Genomic DNA, 20,779 nt, shown 5'->3' on the forward strand with positions numbered 1-20,779 from the left:
ATTCTAAGCAACCCACGTCCAAAAGGACGTAGGTGAGGGGAAGGAGGGAAGTCAGGGTGGGTAAAAAATCAGCGCTGAGAGCCCGCGATTTTGAAAAGTGGCATTGTTTTTTTTGGTCCTCAGATCACGATCAATGTTTGAAAGTCGCATCCTCATGCACAAACATCATGCCTAGAATTTGTAAGAAATGGGTCGTCTCTAGGCAAATGATCTCAATGCATATTGGCACAAGGTTAGATCCCCTTGCATCTCTGAATACAGCAATTTAAGTCTTAACATATTTATTCCATGTGAATTATCTGAAAAAATGGCTCAAATCAAGGATATGCAGATTTTTATCTACTTTTACCAATGATATGTGGCAACGTCGCGCCGCGATGGGAGCCTCTACACATACATACATACAGGGTTATACAAAAGTTACGCACCACTGGCCATAACTTCAGTTCTAATTACGATATCGACTTGCGGTTTGTGGCGCCCTTCCTCATATCGAGGGGAGAACTTTAACATTTCACAGAAAACATATTCTCTTGGAAATATCCCTGATGGAATCAAATCTTTAGGTACTACATAGTATAAAATGCTGATGATGAATAGTATACAAACCTCATTCGTGGATTTCTTAGCGAGATATGGTTTCTCACGAAGCACCATCCAAGCAGCAAACAAGAACATGATTAAACCATGGCCAATGTCGCCGAACATGACAGCAAACAGGAAGGGGAATGTTATGATAGTGTATGGAGCTGCGGAAAAAATAATATTTTCAAAAAAAAATTGTAATCGGTGGAAAGGCATATAAATTTAATAGTAATTAAACTTATATGACCTAAACTAAAGACAATTATGTACACAATGTCAACACACAGTAATAACACGTGTACAATTTACCGAAAATTCATCTCATATCTATATAATTTGAAAAATGAAGAAAGATCAATAGCAGTGCACCTAAAAGCTAGAGGTGGCCAAAATTCTTGGATCTTAAGAATCCCTAACTTTTCTTCAACCCTCCTTAGGAAATTTCCTAACTTATTGAGGTGAAAAAATTGCCATGCATACTTGTTTGGAGGCTACTGCAACAGAAAGCAAAGTTTAAAAATTCAAAACTCACACCATCCAAGAACATAAAAAGGGTTGTTGCAAGAATTTTTCAATTCAGTATCTGAAACTGGAGGTAGGTAGAAAATTGATACAAATATTTCTTTAAATTTTTTTATGATGGGAAAATAGAGAAAGAAATCTGAAAGTTTGGAAGCAATTTGAAACACGGATCTTTTCTGCACATCAAAATCATGTGACTTTGACGGAACACAAAACTTGGATAGTAACTTTGTTTGGTTGTTGGCCGGTGGTGGGCTTTAAAAGAGAACTAGAAAGTCATTCTCACCTTGAAACACATTTATTCATCTAAAAAGACACAGAACCATCAAATATAAAATATCACACATCACAAAAGAGGAGACTTAATAAAACATTAACGCCGTCGTGATGGGGGGCTAGCAATTGAGGGTTGTTGTCATCAGTGGCCGGTGAGCTACCAGCAACCTCGACATAGCGATTAAGATTCACAAGGGGAACTTCCCAAGCTGCCGCCTCCGATCAGGCTGAAAAAATTCGTACAAACTCTTTGGATGAATTTATTTGACCCGTATTTTTTTGTTTTTTCCAATGCCCCCCAGAAACACCCCAAAAGAATTCCGGAAAGTTTTGCTTTGAGCGCTTGAGTCTATATACGCAGTATAGCAATACCCACTTACCGTCAAGTGGTGGCTCTGCGGTAGCGCGCTCGCCCAGTGATCCGGCGGGCCCGGGTTCGATTCCCGGGCGCCGCGCCAAATTTTTACGACCGAATTTTATATTCTCATACATTTTCACATCGATTCCCATTTGATACATTAGAACTTAAAACATCAATTAATTTACAACCATCAACGATCAATAACTTCTTCAATTTGAAGTGTAGATTTTTTTGTGGGAGGGGGGAGGGGTCACGCGCACGATATTCTCGCCAATCACTGTACTTTTACATTAGCAGACGACCCGCTCCGCCCCCTCACATCAACATATTTCTCCCGATCACCCGTATGAGTCATGATTTTTCCCATCATTATCCAGAAAATGATAATGAAAAATTACTTTGAACATTCAAATTAAAAATGCTACAATTTTTCATTATCATTTTCTGGATAATGATGGGAAAAATCATGACTCATACGGGTGATCGGGAGAAATATGTTGATGTGAGGGGGCGGAGCGGGTCGTCTGCTAATGTAAAAGTACAGTGATTGGCGAGAATATCGTGCGCGTGACCCCTCCCCCCTCCCACAAAAAAATCTACACTTCAAATTGAAGAAGTTATTGATCGTTGATGGTTGTAAATTAATTGATGTTTTAAGTTCTAATGTATCAAATGGGAATCGATGTGAAAATGTGTGAGAATATAAAATTCGGTCGTAAAAATTTGGCGCGGCGCCCGGGAATCGAACCCGGGCCCGCCGGATCACTGGGCGAGCGCGCTACCGCAGAGCCACCACTTGACGGTAAGTGGGTATTGCTATACTGCGTATATAGACTCAAGCGCTCAAAGCAAAACTTTCCGGAATTCTTTTGGGGTGTTTCTGGGGGGCATTGGAAAAAACAAAAAAATACGGGTCAAATAAATTCATCCATTTTTCAGCCCGATCGGAGGCGGCAGCTTGGGAAGTTCCCCTTGTCAGTATGTTTGCATTTTTACATGGTATATCTGGCATTTAGTTATTGTAATTTCTTCAATTGATATTTCTGCTCCCGTGTTTGGTTATAAAGCCAATTTTATCTTCATAAATTTTGTGTCCACAATGATTGTCACATGCAGCCAATGGAAGTCATCAAGTGAATAACAAGAACTCCCTAATGAACTTCTTGTAATTATATCAAACTACAAAAAATCGGGTGACAAGTGATCAACCACTTATCTCACATCATAGATTGCTGTTGGGTATCAATTTTTGAACAGCACTACAGCAAAATCTAATTTCTACAGTTTAGCGCTTTTAAGGCAAAGAACTTGACAACAGGCAGGCATGCAAAAAGAATACGGACAACAAAATGCTTTAAACAGAGGCATAAAACTTTCATTACCTGGATTCACTTCTCGATAAGAAGCAACACCATAGGCATCTATCAGATTTTGAAATGCACCGGTAAACTTATTGGTTCTATTATAGGTCGGTGGGTCTTCCGTTGAGTCCATACGGTTCAAAATTGTTGGAACTGAGCTTCCGCTCCTTTCCTGCAGTAACAAAAATGTGAAATCAGAATTTACAGTTACGAGACTCTGAGTTTGCTGTCAAAAATCTTCTTCGACAGCAAATAATTGTTGGATTTTAAGAACATAATTGAACAAAAATACGAATGTTCCAGCTGAAAGTGAGAAAGCTTATTTACATTTCATTTGGGATGCATATATGTTCAAAGAACTCAATCTACATACTACACTAAAAACTTGTACTACAAGTTAACCAGGCCAATGTACTAAAACTTACTACATGGTAAAATTCTTCACCACTCCAAATAAAAGAAGATCTGACGAAAATCAGCTCTTTCAAAATTGATGTCTCATTGTTTCTGGTATACCTTTTGAATCTTCTCAAGTCAAAGCCTATCAGCGCTCTACTGACTTTAAAATGAAAGTCACCTATTAAGGGCTTGACCTATACAAAAACATGTGATTGTGGTGCCACCCTAGGGTGAAGTGAAAAACAATTTTTTCAAATCGCTTGACTGCTATATCAGAAAAGATGCCTCTAATAATATAAATGGACCTGTGATTTTTCATTTACCGAAATTCTAACTCCTTTTGTCGGCACGGACCACGGAGTTTCGAGGATTTACTTACAAGGGGAGGCTAACGATTGTCCCCCTCAGATCGGGTTCAAATTTGGCAGAATAGGTTAATATAAGAACCCGTATTTTTTTTTAGGTGCCAATGCCCAGCCGTTTTTGAGTTATGAATTTTTGAAGTTGCCGATTTTTCGTGTCAGCGACGCCCTCAAGTTGAGCCTACTGTGCGCGCACCCTTTAATGCAATCCGAATGTCTTGCTGCTCTAGAGAGACAGTTGTCCAAGCGGTAGCGCGCTCGCCTATGGTGCTGCAGGTTTGGAGTTCGATACTTGTTCCGTATGTTCAATTTTTAAAATTGATTATTTTGTTTTTTAATCGCTTCATCACAAGAAATTGTAAGTCACCTTGTGGACGTTATGATTCTAATTATTTTTTATGTATATTTTATTTGTTTTATTTTTTTTAATGAGTGTTTGACAAAAAAGGAAAAAAATATAATTAGCATCACAACGTCTACAAGGTGACTTACAATTTCTTGTGATGAAGCGATTAAAAAACAAAATAATCAATTTTAAAAATCGAACACACGGAACAAGTATCGAACTCCGAACCTGCAGCACTATAGGCGAGCGCGCTACCGCTTGGACAACTGTCTTTCTTGAGCTGTAGGACATTCGGATTGCATTAAAAGGTGCGCGCACAGTAGGCTCAACTTGAGCGCGTCGCTGACACGGAAAATCGGCAACTTCAAAACTTCATAACTCAAAAATGGCTGGGCATTGGCACCTAAAAAAAATACGGGTTCTTATATTAACCTACTCTACCTCCCTGCCAAATTTGAACCCGATCTGAGGGGGACAATCGGTAGCCTCCCCTTGTTAGATTACAAAAAAGCCGAAAATTGCCGAAAATTGCCGAAATAATTAATGGATTGAGATAAAAGATGAAGAATTTTCGTAAAAATCTTAGATCAAAGGCTCAATTTCTAGCGAATTATGACGGTTCGAAGATTAAATTGTTAAAGGCCAATGAAATTGTTAACATGTTTCTAATTCATGCATTTTCAGAAACTACATTGTCTCCTGATCACGCAGTAATTTTTTCAGATTTTTCCGAGCCGTTTTTCCCTCCGAAAACGACTTCTGAAGTTCGAAATTTTAAAATGCCGCGTTTGCCCGCGCTTTAACGGCAATCCAACATGGCGCCGGAATTACCCCCTGGCTTCTTCCCACACATTCGACCGGGCGCCGTCAACGGGACCTCTACGCGTTCGAATATCGAGGCTAATCAGAACAACCAACTGGCTGTTATCAATTTCACCTTTTGACAAAGATTTCTCTAGTTTATGGCATATTTTCTGAACTGTTATTCGTTCAACTAAAATATCTGACCCTGCTTTACATATATCTCGACCTGCAATGTCCTTGGAACGTTGGGAAATCCGAAAATATTGACCAAATTTGTGCCAGTTTACTTTGTCATTTCAGTACACTGGACTTGGACCTGTGTGGAGAGGAGGTGGATTCAGAAAAACCCACTTTTCTAGAGTTCTATCAAGCCAGATTTAAAAATCTATAGGGCGTTTGAGTGCCCAGAGTGGTGGCTTTTTTAAAGTTTATTACAGATTTTCTCTACCTATCTCAGTTTAGGAGATATTGAACAGGTAAACTCATCTCGGGACGATCCTTGTGGTTGTTCTTCCCTCTTTCTTGCAAATTATTTATTGAAATGAAATACATAAGGCTCTTTACCAGTAAAATATCACTATGAAAAAGCATTTGAGCTTAAAGACTGAGACAAAAATAAGATAATGGTGACAGTAAAATGAGGTGAGAAAATCTACCAACTGAAAGCATCCACTTCAAAATATTGCTATCACATGAATTTGTTGGCTGGAGTCTAGTGCATCCACCTGCATAATTGATTTTAAGGGTTTCCATGGGTGTACTGCAGGAAAATCTAGACAAATTTTCTTGGACGTATATTTTGATCAGTACCCAGACATTTCTGCTGTGAAACGGAGACCTCAGGTTTCCATGTCAATCCAGTGATAAGAGAATACCTTGGTGTGCCTTTGAATTAACACTTAATACATTTTTTGTGATTTTCATTTACTGGATATTACATTCATTGCACACCACAAACATTTTTTACGAGAAAACCACGTATGTTCCAAAGAATTCAATACAAGTCATGTGCATGTTGGAGCAAATTTACTTCCGTTCTAGTTTGAACATTATTGGTATGTACTTTTCAATTTCAGGATTAAACGGCTTTTGCCAAAGGGTCTGTCGGTGCCGGCACACACAGTTCCAGGGTAGAGTGTAGATCCATGTCGAAGAAAATTCCTTTGAACTGATTTTTTTAGTGAACAAATGCTCAGATAACTGAAGCATAATTTACTACACTATCAGACTTCAAAGGAGTTGGTCATGAGGAAGTATTCACAACAGCACAGGAAAGATTATGTGAATATATTAGTCGAATCTCTAATGTACAAAAATCCAGTCCCATGTGCAACTTTCTGAAAAAAGTTGGAGAGTGGTATCAATCTCTTCGTTATGATGTCTAGAATCAAAATTTGGATGGTGGTAACCTTGAAAATCGTGCAGGAAGCGCCCAAAGCCCAAAGCGAAATGGCGGCCGCTCGGTAGCCCTTATTTTTGAAAATTCCGTATTATGGCATGTGAGGTATCGATTCCTATGTTTTTTGGGTCGTAAAATCCGCATATTATGTTTAAAATACCCTCCGATCAAAAAAAAATGTCGCAAACCCAACATGGCGTCTGAAAATACCCACCCGGCGCGAAAATCGCTGAGTTCTCATTTGGCCGTCTAGTAAGGCGGCCAATGATTGTATTGTGAGGTCCCAGGTTTCAAAACAGAGTTACAACTCACTGTGCGGCCCAAACAAACCCCCAAAATCCAATATAGCGGCCAAAATGGCCGCCGATCGAAACCTGTTTTTTTTGTATCGGCGTATGGCGTCGAGTGGGGTATCGTTTCTGATGTATTTTGGGTCGCACATTACGAATATGAAGTCAAAAATTACTCTTGAGCAATATTAAAGCTCGTAAATTCAACATGGCGGCTAAAATGGCTGGCATGGATAGAATAAAAGCAATTACATACAGCGGTAGTCCTGATTTAATACATTTCTGCCGTGATAGCGATGAGAGCCGTAAGTGTAAAATTTTCGAAATCGAGTTTTCTTCAAAATTCGTCTAAACTCTTTTAGATGAAATTACCGAGACAGCTAAAACAGCAAAATTCATCCTAATTTAATGAAAACGAGACGTATGAAAGCCGTAAGTGCACAAAAAATGACACAGTTTTTTCAAGACAGCCGTAGATGCATGAGAGCCAATGAAAACAGTGCTTTCCAGTTAAGTGCCGCCCTCTTCTGCCAATTTATAACCTGAAAATGTGTTTGTTGTGCGTCCAAAACGCAACCACGAAAGCATGCAGAAGATAGCACTTACGGCTGTCTTGCCTAACAATAACCTAGCATGAAAATGAAAAATACCCTTTTTATGTACCTAATGGAAATAAAATCAGTCGATTTATAATCATCCATACGATTTATAGGGGTCTTCCGGACGATTAGTGGCAATTTGACAAAGAACGGAGGCTTCTCTCAATAAAATGTTCTTGTCAGAAGCTTCTGAGCCCGTTTTCTCAAAACTCCATTTTTGCACTTACGGCTCTCTTCGCTATCACGGCAGATTTATGGGGCCTCTTATACGCCCAGCCTCTATAGCCTCGCCAAGTTTAGCCCCTTTTTTTGGATGCCCGAATTGGTCAACGGGACAAGGCTCAAATGAAAGCTTATGGTAAAGCAAACTTCCACTCAAAGTTTCAACTTGAAGTGACACCTTGTTTAAGCTGTACAGCGTTGCCAATTTTTCATTTTCATGTGCTACAATCAAGGAATTCTGGACTAATAGTCCAGTGCATCATAATTAAACAGACTAGTGCATCGGTCTACAAGCTGAATACTACCCTGAGATCGTATAGAAACGCAATTGAAGGGCGCATCGTGAACTTTTCGAAGCAGTGTTTCCAATTTTTTTTAACGTAAAATGAGGGTATTTTCAAGACTTTTGGCAGAAAACGTTCCATCATGAGCTCTTACTATAACGAGTATGGGCTGAACATTACCATACAATAGTAAATGATAGTTGCTTACGGCGAAAATTGAATTCCAGAAGCAATGTTGCCAAATGTATTTTAATTTCTTACAAAAATTAAAGATTTTCTCAAGTGAATGCTCAGAAAACGTAATTTCCAAGGCATTTCTCCCATTCTGATGACTGAATATCACCATGGCATAGTACATGATTACTGTTTAAGGCAATAATAGAATTTTTAGAGCAACGTTGCCAAATTGTGCACGTTTATTTTACGATGAGATGCCTATATTTTTGAGCTTTTCGCGCAAAAATCGCACTTTAAGGTGCCATCACCATGCAGTATGGGTAAAATATTACCATACAAAAGCTACTTTAGGGTTGATTTTGAAAGTAGAAGACGAATTTTTAAGTCAATGTAAAAAAAAAATCAAATGTTACACAATGACATATTGGGAATGCTGTACAGCCTAAACGAGGGGTCACTGCAAGTTGAAACTTTGCGTGGAAGTTTGCCATATCATAAGCTTTCATTTGAGCCTCATCTCGTTGACCAACTCGGGTGTAGTAGTTTGTTGAACCACGATGATCCAGAATTCCTTGATTCTAGCGCATATAAATGAAAAATTGGCAACGCATTACAGCTTAAACGAGGTGGAGGTGTCACTTCAATTTGAAACTTTGCGTGGAAGTTAGCCTTACCATAAGCTTATATTTGAGCCTTGTCCCGTTGACCAACTTGGATGTACTATAGTCTGTTGAACCATGATGATCCAGAATTTCTCGATTATAGCGCATAAAAATGAATAATTGGCAACAGCGTATAGCGCCAAACGAGGGGTTACTTCAAGTTGAAACTTTTCATGGAAGTTTGCCGCACCATAAGCTTATATTTGAGCCTTGACCGGTTGATCAACTCGGGTATCCAAAAGGGGCTAAAAAACACCCCTTTCTGACGAGGCTCTTTAAAGTTAAGATCTATCTGATCACATGTATACGCTTTTGCCATCCATTTTGACACTATAACTGACACATTTTCACATAGTCCAGGCATATTAGATCAAAAATCGGCGATTAGAAAAAAAAATTTATATATAAGGTTTTATGTGCCCAAGTTGTTCATTGGGGTGCCAGGGACTCCCAGCAAAAAGTCCCCAAGAATCCCCTGTACGCTCGACCCCCCGCCCCCCCAAAACCCCCAAAAAATCGACCTTTCCTCGGTTTTTCGTAAATATCTCAAAAAGAATTGGTTTTAGCGAAAAATGAGTTATCTAGTGAATAAAAGTTCATAAAATTTCCAATAAAAATGACTTCTATGAATTTTTTTGTTAAAACGACTTTGAACCCCTCAAAATGGCCGCCGAAAAAACGGGCATTTACGGAAATTTCAGTTTTTTCCCGAAAATGCCCATTTTTCTTTGAAACGGCTGCTCTCATGTAAAGTTAATGGCGGATTCTGAAAGAGCGTTGAATTTCACATCAGAAATGATTAACATCGATCATTTTAGACTCACAGTAGATCTACGGAAATACGATATATCGAAGCTCTTCCGCCCGGGCCTAACAAATCAAGTACTAGGTAGTTAAACATTTGCGGCCGGGGTTCTAATGACACTATATAAAGTCATACTTTTTTCACTCGGGGGTCGTTTGTATTAGCCTTTTACTCCTTTTAAAGGCCATTATCGGAGGGAAGGGAGTAGTGATTGTGGGGGGGGGGGGGTGTCACCCATTACCCTTCCTCCGCTTAGCCGCGCAACGGTTTGACATACAGGAACGATAAGCATGGTCCAAGCCTGCGAAGACGTCGATGTGAAAAGATGAGGCCACGTTTTTTGTTTTGTCTTCGCATTGTCGCATTTTGGAGGAATCGTAGCTGCCAAATGACAGAAAAATGATTAAGGTGATTCGATGGACGCCATATTTTGTGTCAGAACGGCATGCGATATATCGCATCAATTGGTTCCATATTTTCAGCTACTCGTCATTTTTCTCCTATTTTGAGATCGCACTTCTGTTGTCAGGAGTCTAAAGCACTCACTTACCAATTTTAACAAAGAAATTCAACGTAATAAAGGCGTGGTTTTTTCAGAGAGAAAATATCGCATTCGAGTGCAGTTTCGATATCAGTATCGAATGCGATGTTTTCTCTCTGAAAAAACCACGCCTTTATTACGTTGAATTTCTTTGTTAAAATTGGTAAGTGAGTGCTTTAGACTCCTGACAACAGAAGTGCGATCTCAAAATAGGAGAAAAATGACGAGTAGCTGAAAATATGGAACCAATTGATGCGATATATCGCATGCCGTTCTGACACAAAATATGGCGTCCATTGAATCACCTTAATGCTGAAATACATGGCCCGAGGAGTGGAGGGACATTATACCTAGCAACACTGGACGAGCCCTTCTTATCTAGAACTCGGTAGAGTCCCTTTATACCCAGAGTTAAGACAACTCGATTATCAGCTGACTGGCAGCCGGCCTTGTCTGGCCATGGAGGCCGAAACGAGTGCATCCAAACGAACGATATTGAGGGATAAGGATCAGGAATCCTGCGATGTCTGTCACACAAAAACAACAACATCAACAAATTGATCAATGGGCCTGTTGCAAACTTTTGCTAGAGTAAAAATAAGAGTTGTTTCTTATAGATAATGCCTCAAAAATTACGATGAGCGCATCGGCAAAGTCTGAAATGCACTCATAACTTCACAGTCTGCGTAAGAAATTTGCGGTTTTTTGAGCTTCCCGCTTCAAAAACGATACTACGGCACAGGTGAACATTTTGTAAGAGGAGTCGTTCCATCGTCGGCAATACTCATCATGGCCGACGTCAATCCGCCAAAACACGTGTGATGGGACGAGATAACACCTGAACTGAATTAGACCAGATAACAATCGGCGTGTTAACGTTCATATTTTCCACGCCCGAATTGATTGACCTTGAACTCTCCTCGAATTACGCGCGGAACTGCGCGCAAGCGTCGGCCATGATGAATATCGCCGACGACGGAGCGACTCCTCTAACAAAATGTTCACCTGTGCCGTAGTATCGTTTTTGAAGCGGGAAGCTTAAAAAAACGCAAATTTCTTACGCAGATTGTGAAGTTATGAGTGCATTTCAGACTTTGCCGATGCGCTCATCGTGATTTTTGAGGCATTATCTATAAGAAACAACTCTTATTTTTGCTCTAGCAAAAGTTTGCAACAGGCCCATTAAAAAGAAAATGAGATTGGTTTGTGAATAATTTCTTAATCTATTTTCATTTTGGACCGATGGAAATAACAATTTACTCTTGATAAACCACAATTAGGTAATGTTTTCATTATTCTTGTTCACATTCGAGGTACCGCCATCTTGGTGCACTCGTTTCGGCCTCCATGAGCGAGAACCAATCAGAATTGGATTTTTTTTTAGGCCACTTTCAGCCCAACCAAAAGTGAGTTGTCTTAACTCTGGGTATAAAGGGACTCTAGAACTCGGGGGGGCTTATATGTAGCTCGTTCAGGGGCTTCGGTTTCATAAAAATTCCCCTTTCGCCTCTCGTTGCCCCCCATCGAATTTATCTCGTCGGGCTCCTTCCTATGTTTTGCGATTTGCGATTAGTTCGAGAACTGATCTCTAGCAGTTGCACGGACTTCCACCCTCGATCCGCGTTGTGGCTGTGTCATTCTTATTCCAAGCATATTATATATCTGCATATTTATTTGAAATATTATTAATAGGCAGCGTCCGATTAATCTATATCGGACTTTATCATGCAAATAAAAATATCGAAAGTTTGAACGAACGTCGTTTCATCAGGTTTAAAAAAGGTGCAGTCACGGCTAAAACAAGTAGTCTCGAAATTCTACCGCCGACAGAAGATGCCGCCAAATTGCACGGTTTTAGAGCATTCCTTCAAATTCAAACGTGGCTCGGTAATGCACTCTCGCCTTTAAATTGGGGGTGGAAATTGGATCCGCAGCTTACTCCTGTACGAACGACTTTAGGGCCTGCACCTAAACAAGTTTTGGACGCAATTTTCTGTGGCTGTGTTAAGGGTTGCAGAAAATCGTGCGGTTGTAGAAAAACAGGCCTGAAATGTTCAAACGTTTGCTTGCATTGCAACGGCATCTCGTGTGATAACTCGCTTGTGCTTAATACAGACGAGTAAGAAGAAGAAGAAAAGGTCAATATGGATGACGCGAGGGCAACACTAGAATTGAGCGGCAATAAGGCGGAAGAAGAAGGAGAAGAAGATAAACAAGAAAAAGAGATGGAAAAGAAGAGAGAAAAAGTTGTAAGCAATTACGCACTTAGGCCAAAAAGACGACGATTATTTTAAGACTTTTCTCTAAGTTTTACAGCTGGACATTCCTTCAAAAAAGTTATTGGGCAACCACTTGCTCTCGAATAAGTAATTGTAATTAATTAGAATACACTGCTTTACAATGATTATTCTAGGTGGCGGTAGCCACCCCGGCCCAATCCTAAAAAACTCCCTCTAAAAAATGACGACCCAAAAAAAAAAAAAAAAAAAAAAAAAAAAAAAAAAAAAAAAAGACGGGTGGCTGCTGCCTAACTAGTTTTACACGAAACAACGCGACCGGGCTTTTCTGCACGGTTTGCGGTCCATTAAGCTCTCCTACTAATTAAGTCGGAGAGTAAACCCCAAAAACCCTATAATATTTGGGTAGAGTATGCTCAGCTCTACTCGTAATGCCCACCCTTTTTAAGTTTAGTTAAATATTAAAAAAGTTATTAAGCTTTAACGACAAATTTTGGACCCCAAAACATGACGATGATGGATTGACCAATCGCTGAGCAGATGAGCAGATTCGGGGCAGATTCGAGGCCCGCGAAACGCCCGGCCGCGGAATGGCGGGCGTGATTTTGGCCAACAAATTACAGCTAAACCGTAGAAAAAAACCATATAAAAGTATACATATTTCAAATCTGTGGTATATAATGCCGGACCGTTTTTTTCAAAAATTGAAATTAACGACGTATAAGGGAGAACGATTGATAATTGAGTCGTTTTTGACGTTTTTGAAAGTCGAGCAGTAAGTAGACCTACAGCAATAATTGTAGCATAAAGCCATTTAAACTAGGTAAAATTTAAATCTGTAGACTTCAAGGATTGTACTTCCGCAAAGTTTTCAGACTTATATGGACGCCAAAATGAGAATTAATCAAAGAAGGAGCGGGTCCTTCAATTCTTCAAGCACATTTGAATTTGAAAATAACTTGTAGAACCGCGCGATGGATGGTGAGCGCCGACTCCAGAGGTTAAATTTCAGGTTATGCTACTGTTATTATGGCTTTAAATATTTAATTAATACGAAGAAGATAGATTAATTGAAATAATAAGATGAAGATAGATTAATTGATGCGTGTTTCCATTTTATCGTAGCCGAAGATAACTGGATCCATTTCTATATAATCCTTTTATGATTCCCGCACCCTTGATAAATTTAGTTGCCACAGTAAGTACTCGGATCAACCTGCCATTTCTTCCCAGCGGCCCTGATCTAGTGATCTTTTCAAGTAATTGTTCATGAATGATTGATGATATCCCACTATAGTGAGTCCGAGATACTATTTCTCGTTAATAAGATTCAGCAACTTTTCACCAGAAAATCATCCTTTCCCTCAATACGATGATGTGTGTCTGGGATCTCAATCGGTGGGAATGAATCTGCGTTTCCACTTTCTACTAAAATTTTGCTAGCAGCCAGGCAGCCTACCTCCTCCGGAGTTGATGTGTGTTTTCTCAGTGTATCATGTTATATCGGTGCATAAAGCCTCAATGTTTTCATAGACTTGTAATGCTCTATATTGGAAACGCGGTTTACGCATTCACCCATCAGTCGTGCGTATGTGTCTTCTTAAAGAAGCTACGCAGCACTCTGTTAATGAAATCAACTCAATGTCACAACATCCAAGATACTTGACTTCAAACATTACTGTTAATTTGATTATCAGCAAGTCTCCTTGATTCTGTGTCAGAAGTTGATTGAATCGTCTAATTTGCCTGTATTTGGATAAAATTCTTCAAATCAAGGTCTTTCATATTGACCTCTGCAGAAGGTATGTATCTATATGCTACTATTTCATTGGTTTGATAAAATTGAAATGCTATAACTAATGCAGGATATCCTTGATGATAACCTCTCTATACATCGGCTAAAATTTGCAGTACCTGGAGACGTAAACTTGCCGTCACTGCTTACCACATATAGGAGATAATACAGAGCAGCTGTTCGATATAATACATCAGTGCCGCCTGACCTCTAGATTATCTGAGTCCTCGCCTGACAAATTTACCCACTATGAGAGTACGACAGAAAATTAGCTGGTTCATTTAGCACGGAAAATGGATACAGGAATTAATTCTCCGGCACACCCTGAAAGTGAGTTAAAACTCATTAGATGTGGACTTTGGGTAGCCAGAACTGGCAGAATAATGAAAGCTATCGATTGAGACTGAGGCGACTAAAAATATTAGTTATATAATATTTTGGGCTGCAACAGTATATCAACAGAGCATCTGTTTTGACAGAAAGTGGGCATTGAATGCCCGAGTTGAGAAATCTCTCATAAATACCTGCTTACTTTACCTGCCACTGTATTGATGTGAGAGTTACCTTAATCGGATGGTTGCAGAATCTCCCTGGCAATTCCCAGCATAGATATGATGGTGCTCCACATAATTAACTTACCGGCAGAAACATTCGCTCGATAGAATCGTATGAGAGGGATCACATAGCATAGGATATAAAATTAAGCCTTGAATTTAGGTGATGTTTATACTTTAACCTCTGGTTCTCGGTCTACGGTACGAAAGGGACGGACTAATACAGAAGAACCATACATGACAAGTGGCTCCTAAGTTGTCATTTATTTGAGTCCTTAGCTGAAAAGTTCATGCCTGAAGGTGTGACAGAAAATGGACTGTTTTTTCCATCCTTGAAAGTAAAACAAAGAATCAAAATTGTACTCTCCGTTTTACCCTTATAGTGCGTTGAAACTCAATTGCAGCCGACTCTGCATGACCAGAATTGGCAGATACAGACTCATAAAAATGAAATGTTATTGAAAGGAAAACCAAAAATTAAAGTGGTATTCTCTGTTGTACCCTCATAACGCACTGAAACTCAATCGCTGTTGACTCTGTATGACCAGCATTGGCAGATAAAGGCTCCTGAAAATGAAATGTTATCAAACTGTTTCATTACCGTTCAGAAGATTCATGCTATTGAGATCGAAATTTCAGTTGTGGTAACTGTAATTTTTGCTTGCGGAAGCATCAACTCTTACTGTTTATCTTTTCCAATGACGAGTTAACTGGTCACATTTCTCAAGATACAGAATGCCATAGCTTTAGAGACATCTCTCATAAAACTAAAAATATTGATAAATACTTACTTTGCTTACTGTCTTTATGAGACGGTATCACGCGTTTGCAATGTTATTTCTGATGATGAAATTGGAGCTCGGAGAAATTGCGATTCGAATGGTCAAAGGACCTGGCAGGCATAACTAGGTATAAGCAGCGTAAATGATACAGGTCCTGCACTGAGCTGCAGAATTTAGCTTGCATTCTATCATTAGTTCCAAGAATCCAAAAAAAAAATGTTGGATAATGTAAGACATAAAAGGTATCCCTTAACACAGGTGATGCCTCTAATGTAAATCCTGGTTTGGTGCCTACTGTACACAGGAGATGGAACATTACATAGAAGTCCTATATTAAGAGCAGCTCTGAAGTTGTTGATTATCAGGGTTCTTGCCTGACCCATTCACCCACTTTGAAGGTGTGACAGTAAATAGACTGGTTAATTTTATAATTGAAAATAAACCCATTATTAGTTAAACTGGCACTCTCCCTTTCACCCTGTTGCACGTTTAAAGTCAATGTGTCTTTGTGGACTCTAGTTGACCAGAATGGCCAAATGGAGAATCATAATGATGAAAGCTATAAAAGGATTTCATTGCAGCAGGCCGATTATTGAAAGTTTGAAGCAGTCTGATAAGAGATCGAAATGCGATATATTGCACGGTTAAGATAGGGCTGTCTTGCCTTGTCGTACTGACATAGTTTCAATAATCAGCATGCAGTTGAGAAAATTTATGTCATCACAACTAAAGTTTATTGTATACCATCTCCTTATGAACGGAAAGATTTAACGCAAGTACCAAGATGATTTCGTATGATGTCTGGATAGGAATGCACATAGTAAACAAGTAAGTAGCAACTTTTCGTTTCAGGCACATTGTGCCCAAGCATTGTGCCCTCAGTAATCAGAGAATCATAAAAGAAAACTCACTCACAACGAAAAAGGTACCTAGAGAGAGAAGGAATCATGGAAAATCAAGAATGGTCACATTTGGAAGTATTATTCCTCGGGGCAGCATAAAATTGAAAATGTTTCGTGCGTACAATGAGAAAACCATTCAAGAAGTTATATTGTTATTAATTTCAGAAATAATATGACATAGAAAAAGAGACAGGAGCCAGGAGAAATTGAAATTGCAATGCTATTTTGCTCAAACCCGATTCAAAATTTCCAAACGAAACTATAACATAATTATCATAACCTCTCTAAGCACTATCTGTGGCTTAGACTGCGCATTAGGAAATTTCGGCGAGACTGGAGTCCCTTCAGGCGGGACGATAGGCAACTCAGCAACACCCAGCAAGTCCGAGACCGAGACAATGGAAATGCCTGTCATGCCAGTGCCGTTGCCTGATACGGGTACTTTTCGTTCGTATATCCGGATGTATCCACTAAGCGGAAGGCGCGTCTTTACCCTGATTTACCCCGCTAGCTGTCTTACCTACCGCGCGACTTAGATTGCGTTATAAGTCAATGCGCTTTACTGTAGTTTCTATCGTTCGTAGCCAATGAGAATTAGGCATTACGTCAAGTGACCCAACTTTGTCACGATTTCAATACTGACCTGCGGTTTTTTTTCTGTGACGTACAGGGTGTGCCAAAAATATGGATCCTTCCTTACTGATGTCTCGAGAACGATTACAGATTATTGACATGCGGTTTGAACGAAATTCCTTAAAAAAGGTGGGCCGCTTTCGAGGGGGGGGGGGGGGGGGGTCGTTTCCTCTCTGCCTCGCGCCCGCGGGAACAACTTTTAAATTTAAAATGGGAACTCTCTTTGCCTGATACTTCGTAGAAGTCATACCAAAAATACGTGATATCCTTCCAAAAAAAACAAAAATATGATTTTTGTACAAAATTTCGGCCCAATCCAAAAAATGTCACTAATTACCAAAAACAAAAAAAAAACCAGGCACCCAAAAAATATGATGGCAGTACCGTTTGGATTCATCATATAAAAGGAAATGATATCAAAACGGCCCAATTTTCTCTTTCATGCCCATGCAATATACCAAACACCCCAACTTTTTTCACAAAAAAAAAATAAATAAATAAATAAATACCTATAAGGCATGATGACCTGAACACGTTTATTGGATCCATCGCTTTTAAAGGAGTATGATATCAAATCGGCCCAACTTCTCTGAAATATGCCCATCTCGGATCAATAATTTTTTTGAGACCTTCCGACTCATCGCTGAGGAGACACTGATCATTACTTGACCCTTAGTATATGTCCTTGTTTAGATGTCAAAGAGTTCCTTATGAGAACTGTAATGAATTTTTTTGCTTTGAAGAGATAAAATCAAAAAATCGTCATAAAATTGAAAAAAAAAATTCGAAGAAAAAAAAAGGAATGGGCCGGCCGGCACGTACAAAAAAAAGGGGGAAATGTAGATACATTGGTATGCCCCAACATTTTGGCATGGGTGACCGACCCGGTCTTGCCAATATCCATGAAGTTGCTAAGAAAGAAGCATTGTAAGTAGGAGGCACATAATATTCGCAATAATACGCCAAGGTTCAGTAGTTTGTAAGGCCTTCTATCAGAAACAAACAAAGAATATGGCATTGCTTGAAAGTTGTTAAGTTGTTCACCCATGTGTGAATATCTTTCAGTCTATCTTTCAATGACGATTTCAAGAAGGACTGATCCTCCTTTTGACGATGATACTTGTTCATGTATATGTGAAAGAGAGACGATAATCACCCTATATTATCTACCACTTGTATGTACGGCCGGCCGGCCCATTCCTTTTTTTTTCTTCGAATTTTTTTTTCAATTTTATGACGATTTTTTGATTTTATCTCTTCAAAGCAAAAAAATTCATTACAGTTCTCATAAGGAACTCTTTGACATCTAAACAAGGACATATACTAAGGGTCAAGTAATGATCAGTGTCTCCTCAGCGATGAGTCGGAAGGTCTCAAAAAAATTATTGATCCGAGATGGGCATATTTCAGAGAAGTTGGGCCGATTTGATATCATACTCCTTTAAAGCGATGGATCCAATAAACGTGTTCAGGTCATCATGCCTTATAGGTATTTATTTATTTATTTATTTTTTTTTTGTGAAAAAAGTTGGGGTGTTTGGTATATTGCATGGGCATGAAAGAGAAAATTGGGCCGTTTTGATATCATTTCCTTTTATATGATGAATCCAAACGGTACTGCCATCATATTTTTTGGGTGCCTGGTTTTTTTTTTTGTTTTTGGTAATTAGTGACATTTTTTGGATTGGGCCGAAATTTTGTACAAAAATCATATTTTTGTTTTTTAAGTGAAACAAATCGAAAATATTATTTGTGATTAATATACTGATCATTTGTTCTTTAGCACGGTTTTATAATTGACTCTATTCAAGCTCAAAGTAGTACATGAACACCTTACGCTTAAAAAGATAATCATTCAAAAAATCTGAGTCCCCCCCCCCCCCGCTTACAACCATCTGTACTGGAGCTGGAGGTATCGAAGTGAAAAAGTGAACATTTAAAAATGTGTTTTATTGCTTTACTAGAGACAAATCGAAGTGAAAAAGAGGAATCATTTAATTACAAAGTAATGCTCTATTTCTATTTTTCAGCCCCCCCCCAACTCTCAATGCACAATTTCTGTTTCCTGGATGGGAGAATCCCGACTCTCCTCCCTCTTCAGATGCATTACGCGATAATTGAACGCTTCCTTGCTCCAGCAGAACCGTAAACTTAAATGAGTAACTACCCAGTACTTGATTTGTTAGGCCCGGGCGGAAGAGCTTCGATATATCGTATTTCCGTAGATCGACTGTGAGTCTAAAATGATCGATGTTAATCATTTCTGATGTGAAATTCAACGCTCTTTCAGAATCCGCCATTAACTTTTACATGAGAGCAGCCGTTTCAAAGAAAAATGGGCATTTTCGGGAAAAAACTGAAATTTCCGTAAATGCCCGTTTTTTCGGCGGCCATTTTGAGGGGTTCAAAGTCGTTTTACAAAAAAATTCATAGAAGTCATTTTTATTGGAAATTTTATGAACTTTTATTCACTAGATAACTCATTTTTTGCTAAAACCAATTCTTTTTGAGATATTTACGAAAAACCGAGGAAAGGTCGATTTTTTGGGGGTTTTGGGGGGGCGGGGGGTCGAGCGTACAGGGGATTCTTGGGGACTTTTTGCTGGGAGTCCCTGGCACCCCAATGAACAACTTGGGCACATAAAACCTTATATATAAATTTTTTTTCTATTTTTCCTATAATGCCTGGACTGACACTAAAAATGGCTGCTACAATAGCCGATCTTTAATGATAAAATAACTAAGTAAAATGTGGATATCGAGGTAGGTAGTCAAACCATGCATCCTCGGGACGGCTATCAAATTTTAGGGTGTACTTACCTTTGCGGAGTATTTTATCGGAGTATCCTGGAGAATTTGTCTTTAAAGTCTGAAAATCGGCCGCGAATAAAAATAAAAATAAAAGTTCAAGTAACTCGCAAATGGGGACTGACCAGCGAGTAAGACTGAACACTGTTAGAAGATTTACCTAATGTGTCTTTGGGCAAAGAAATGATAAGCAAAACAGATTTATCAAATTTTTCAATGTATTTACTTCGATGATTACGAAATTTTTTTTTTTTCAATTCAAAAGTTGTGTTACATAGATTTTTCCTCATATTACCCAAAGTCATCAAAAAAAATTTGGATGTACTTACCTTTGCGAAGTGTTTTATCGGAGTATCCTGGAGAATTTGTCTTCAAAGTCTGAAAATCGGCCGCGAATTAAAATAAAAATAAAAGATCAAGTAACTCGCAAAACTGGACCTGACCAGCGAGTAAGACTGAACACTGTTAGAAGATTTACCTAATGTGTCTTTGGGCAAAGAAATGATAAGCAAAACAGATTTATCAAATTTTTCAATGTATTTACTTCAATGAATATGAATTTTGTTTTGATGGCTTTGGGTAATATGAGGAGAAATCTGTATAACACAACTTTTGAATTGAAAAAAATAATTGTAACCATCGAAGGAAATACATTGAAAAACATGATAAATCTATTTTCCTTATTATTTCTTTACCCAATCACACACATTAAATCTTCTAACAGTGTTCAGTCTTACTCGCTGGTCAGGTCCAGTTCTGCGAATTACTTGAACTTTTACCTATTTTTATTTTTATTCGCGGCCGATTATCAGACTTTGAAGACAAATTCTCCAGGATACTCCGATAGAACACTTCACAAAGGTAAGTACACCCTAAAATTTGATAGCCGTCCCGAGGATACATGGTTTGACTACTTACCTTGATACCAATCCACATTTCACGTAGTTATTTTATCATTTAAGATCGGCTATTGTAGCAGCCATTTAAAGTGTCAAAATAGATGGCAAAAGCGTATACATTATTTGATCAGATAGATCATAACTTTAAATTTGGTATGAGAGGCCCCACAAATG

At 38.9% G+C, this 20,779-nt stretch overlaps 1 protein-coding gene across 5 annotated transcripts in view; it reads right to left on the reverse strand.

The window, feature by feature from the left end:
• Positions 1 to 20,779, reverse strand: part of Vha100-1 (V-type ATPase subunit a family protein Vha100-1) — a 122,024-nt gene that overhangs the window by 37,034 nt on the left and 64,211 nt on the right. For all 5 annotated transcript variants that reach the window (XM_019058109.2, XM_072300996.1, XM_019058111.2 and 2 more), the window contains 2 exons: positions 3,127 to 3,277; positions 610 to 749 (listed from right to left, as the gene is read on the reverse strand). In XM_019058109.2, the coding sequence (XP_018913654.1) occupies positions 610 to 749; positions 3,127 to 3,277 (291 nt within the window). The remainder of the gene's footprint in view (positions 1 to 609; positions 750 to 3,126; positions 3,278 to 20,779) is intronic.

This window comes from Bemisia tabaci, chromosome 1 (genome assembly GCF_918797505.1).
Source record: "Bemisia tabaci chromosome 1, PGI_BMITA_v3".
NCBI classification, from domain to species: domain Eukaryota; kingdom Metazoa; phylum Arthropoda; class Insecta; order Hemiptera; family Aleyrodidae; genus Bemisia; species Bemisia tabaci.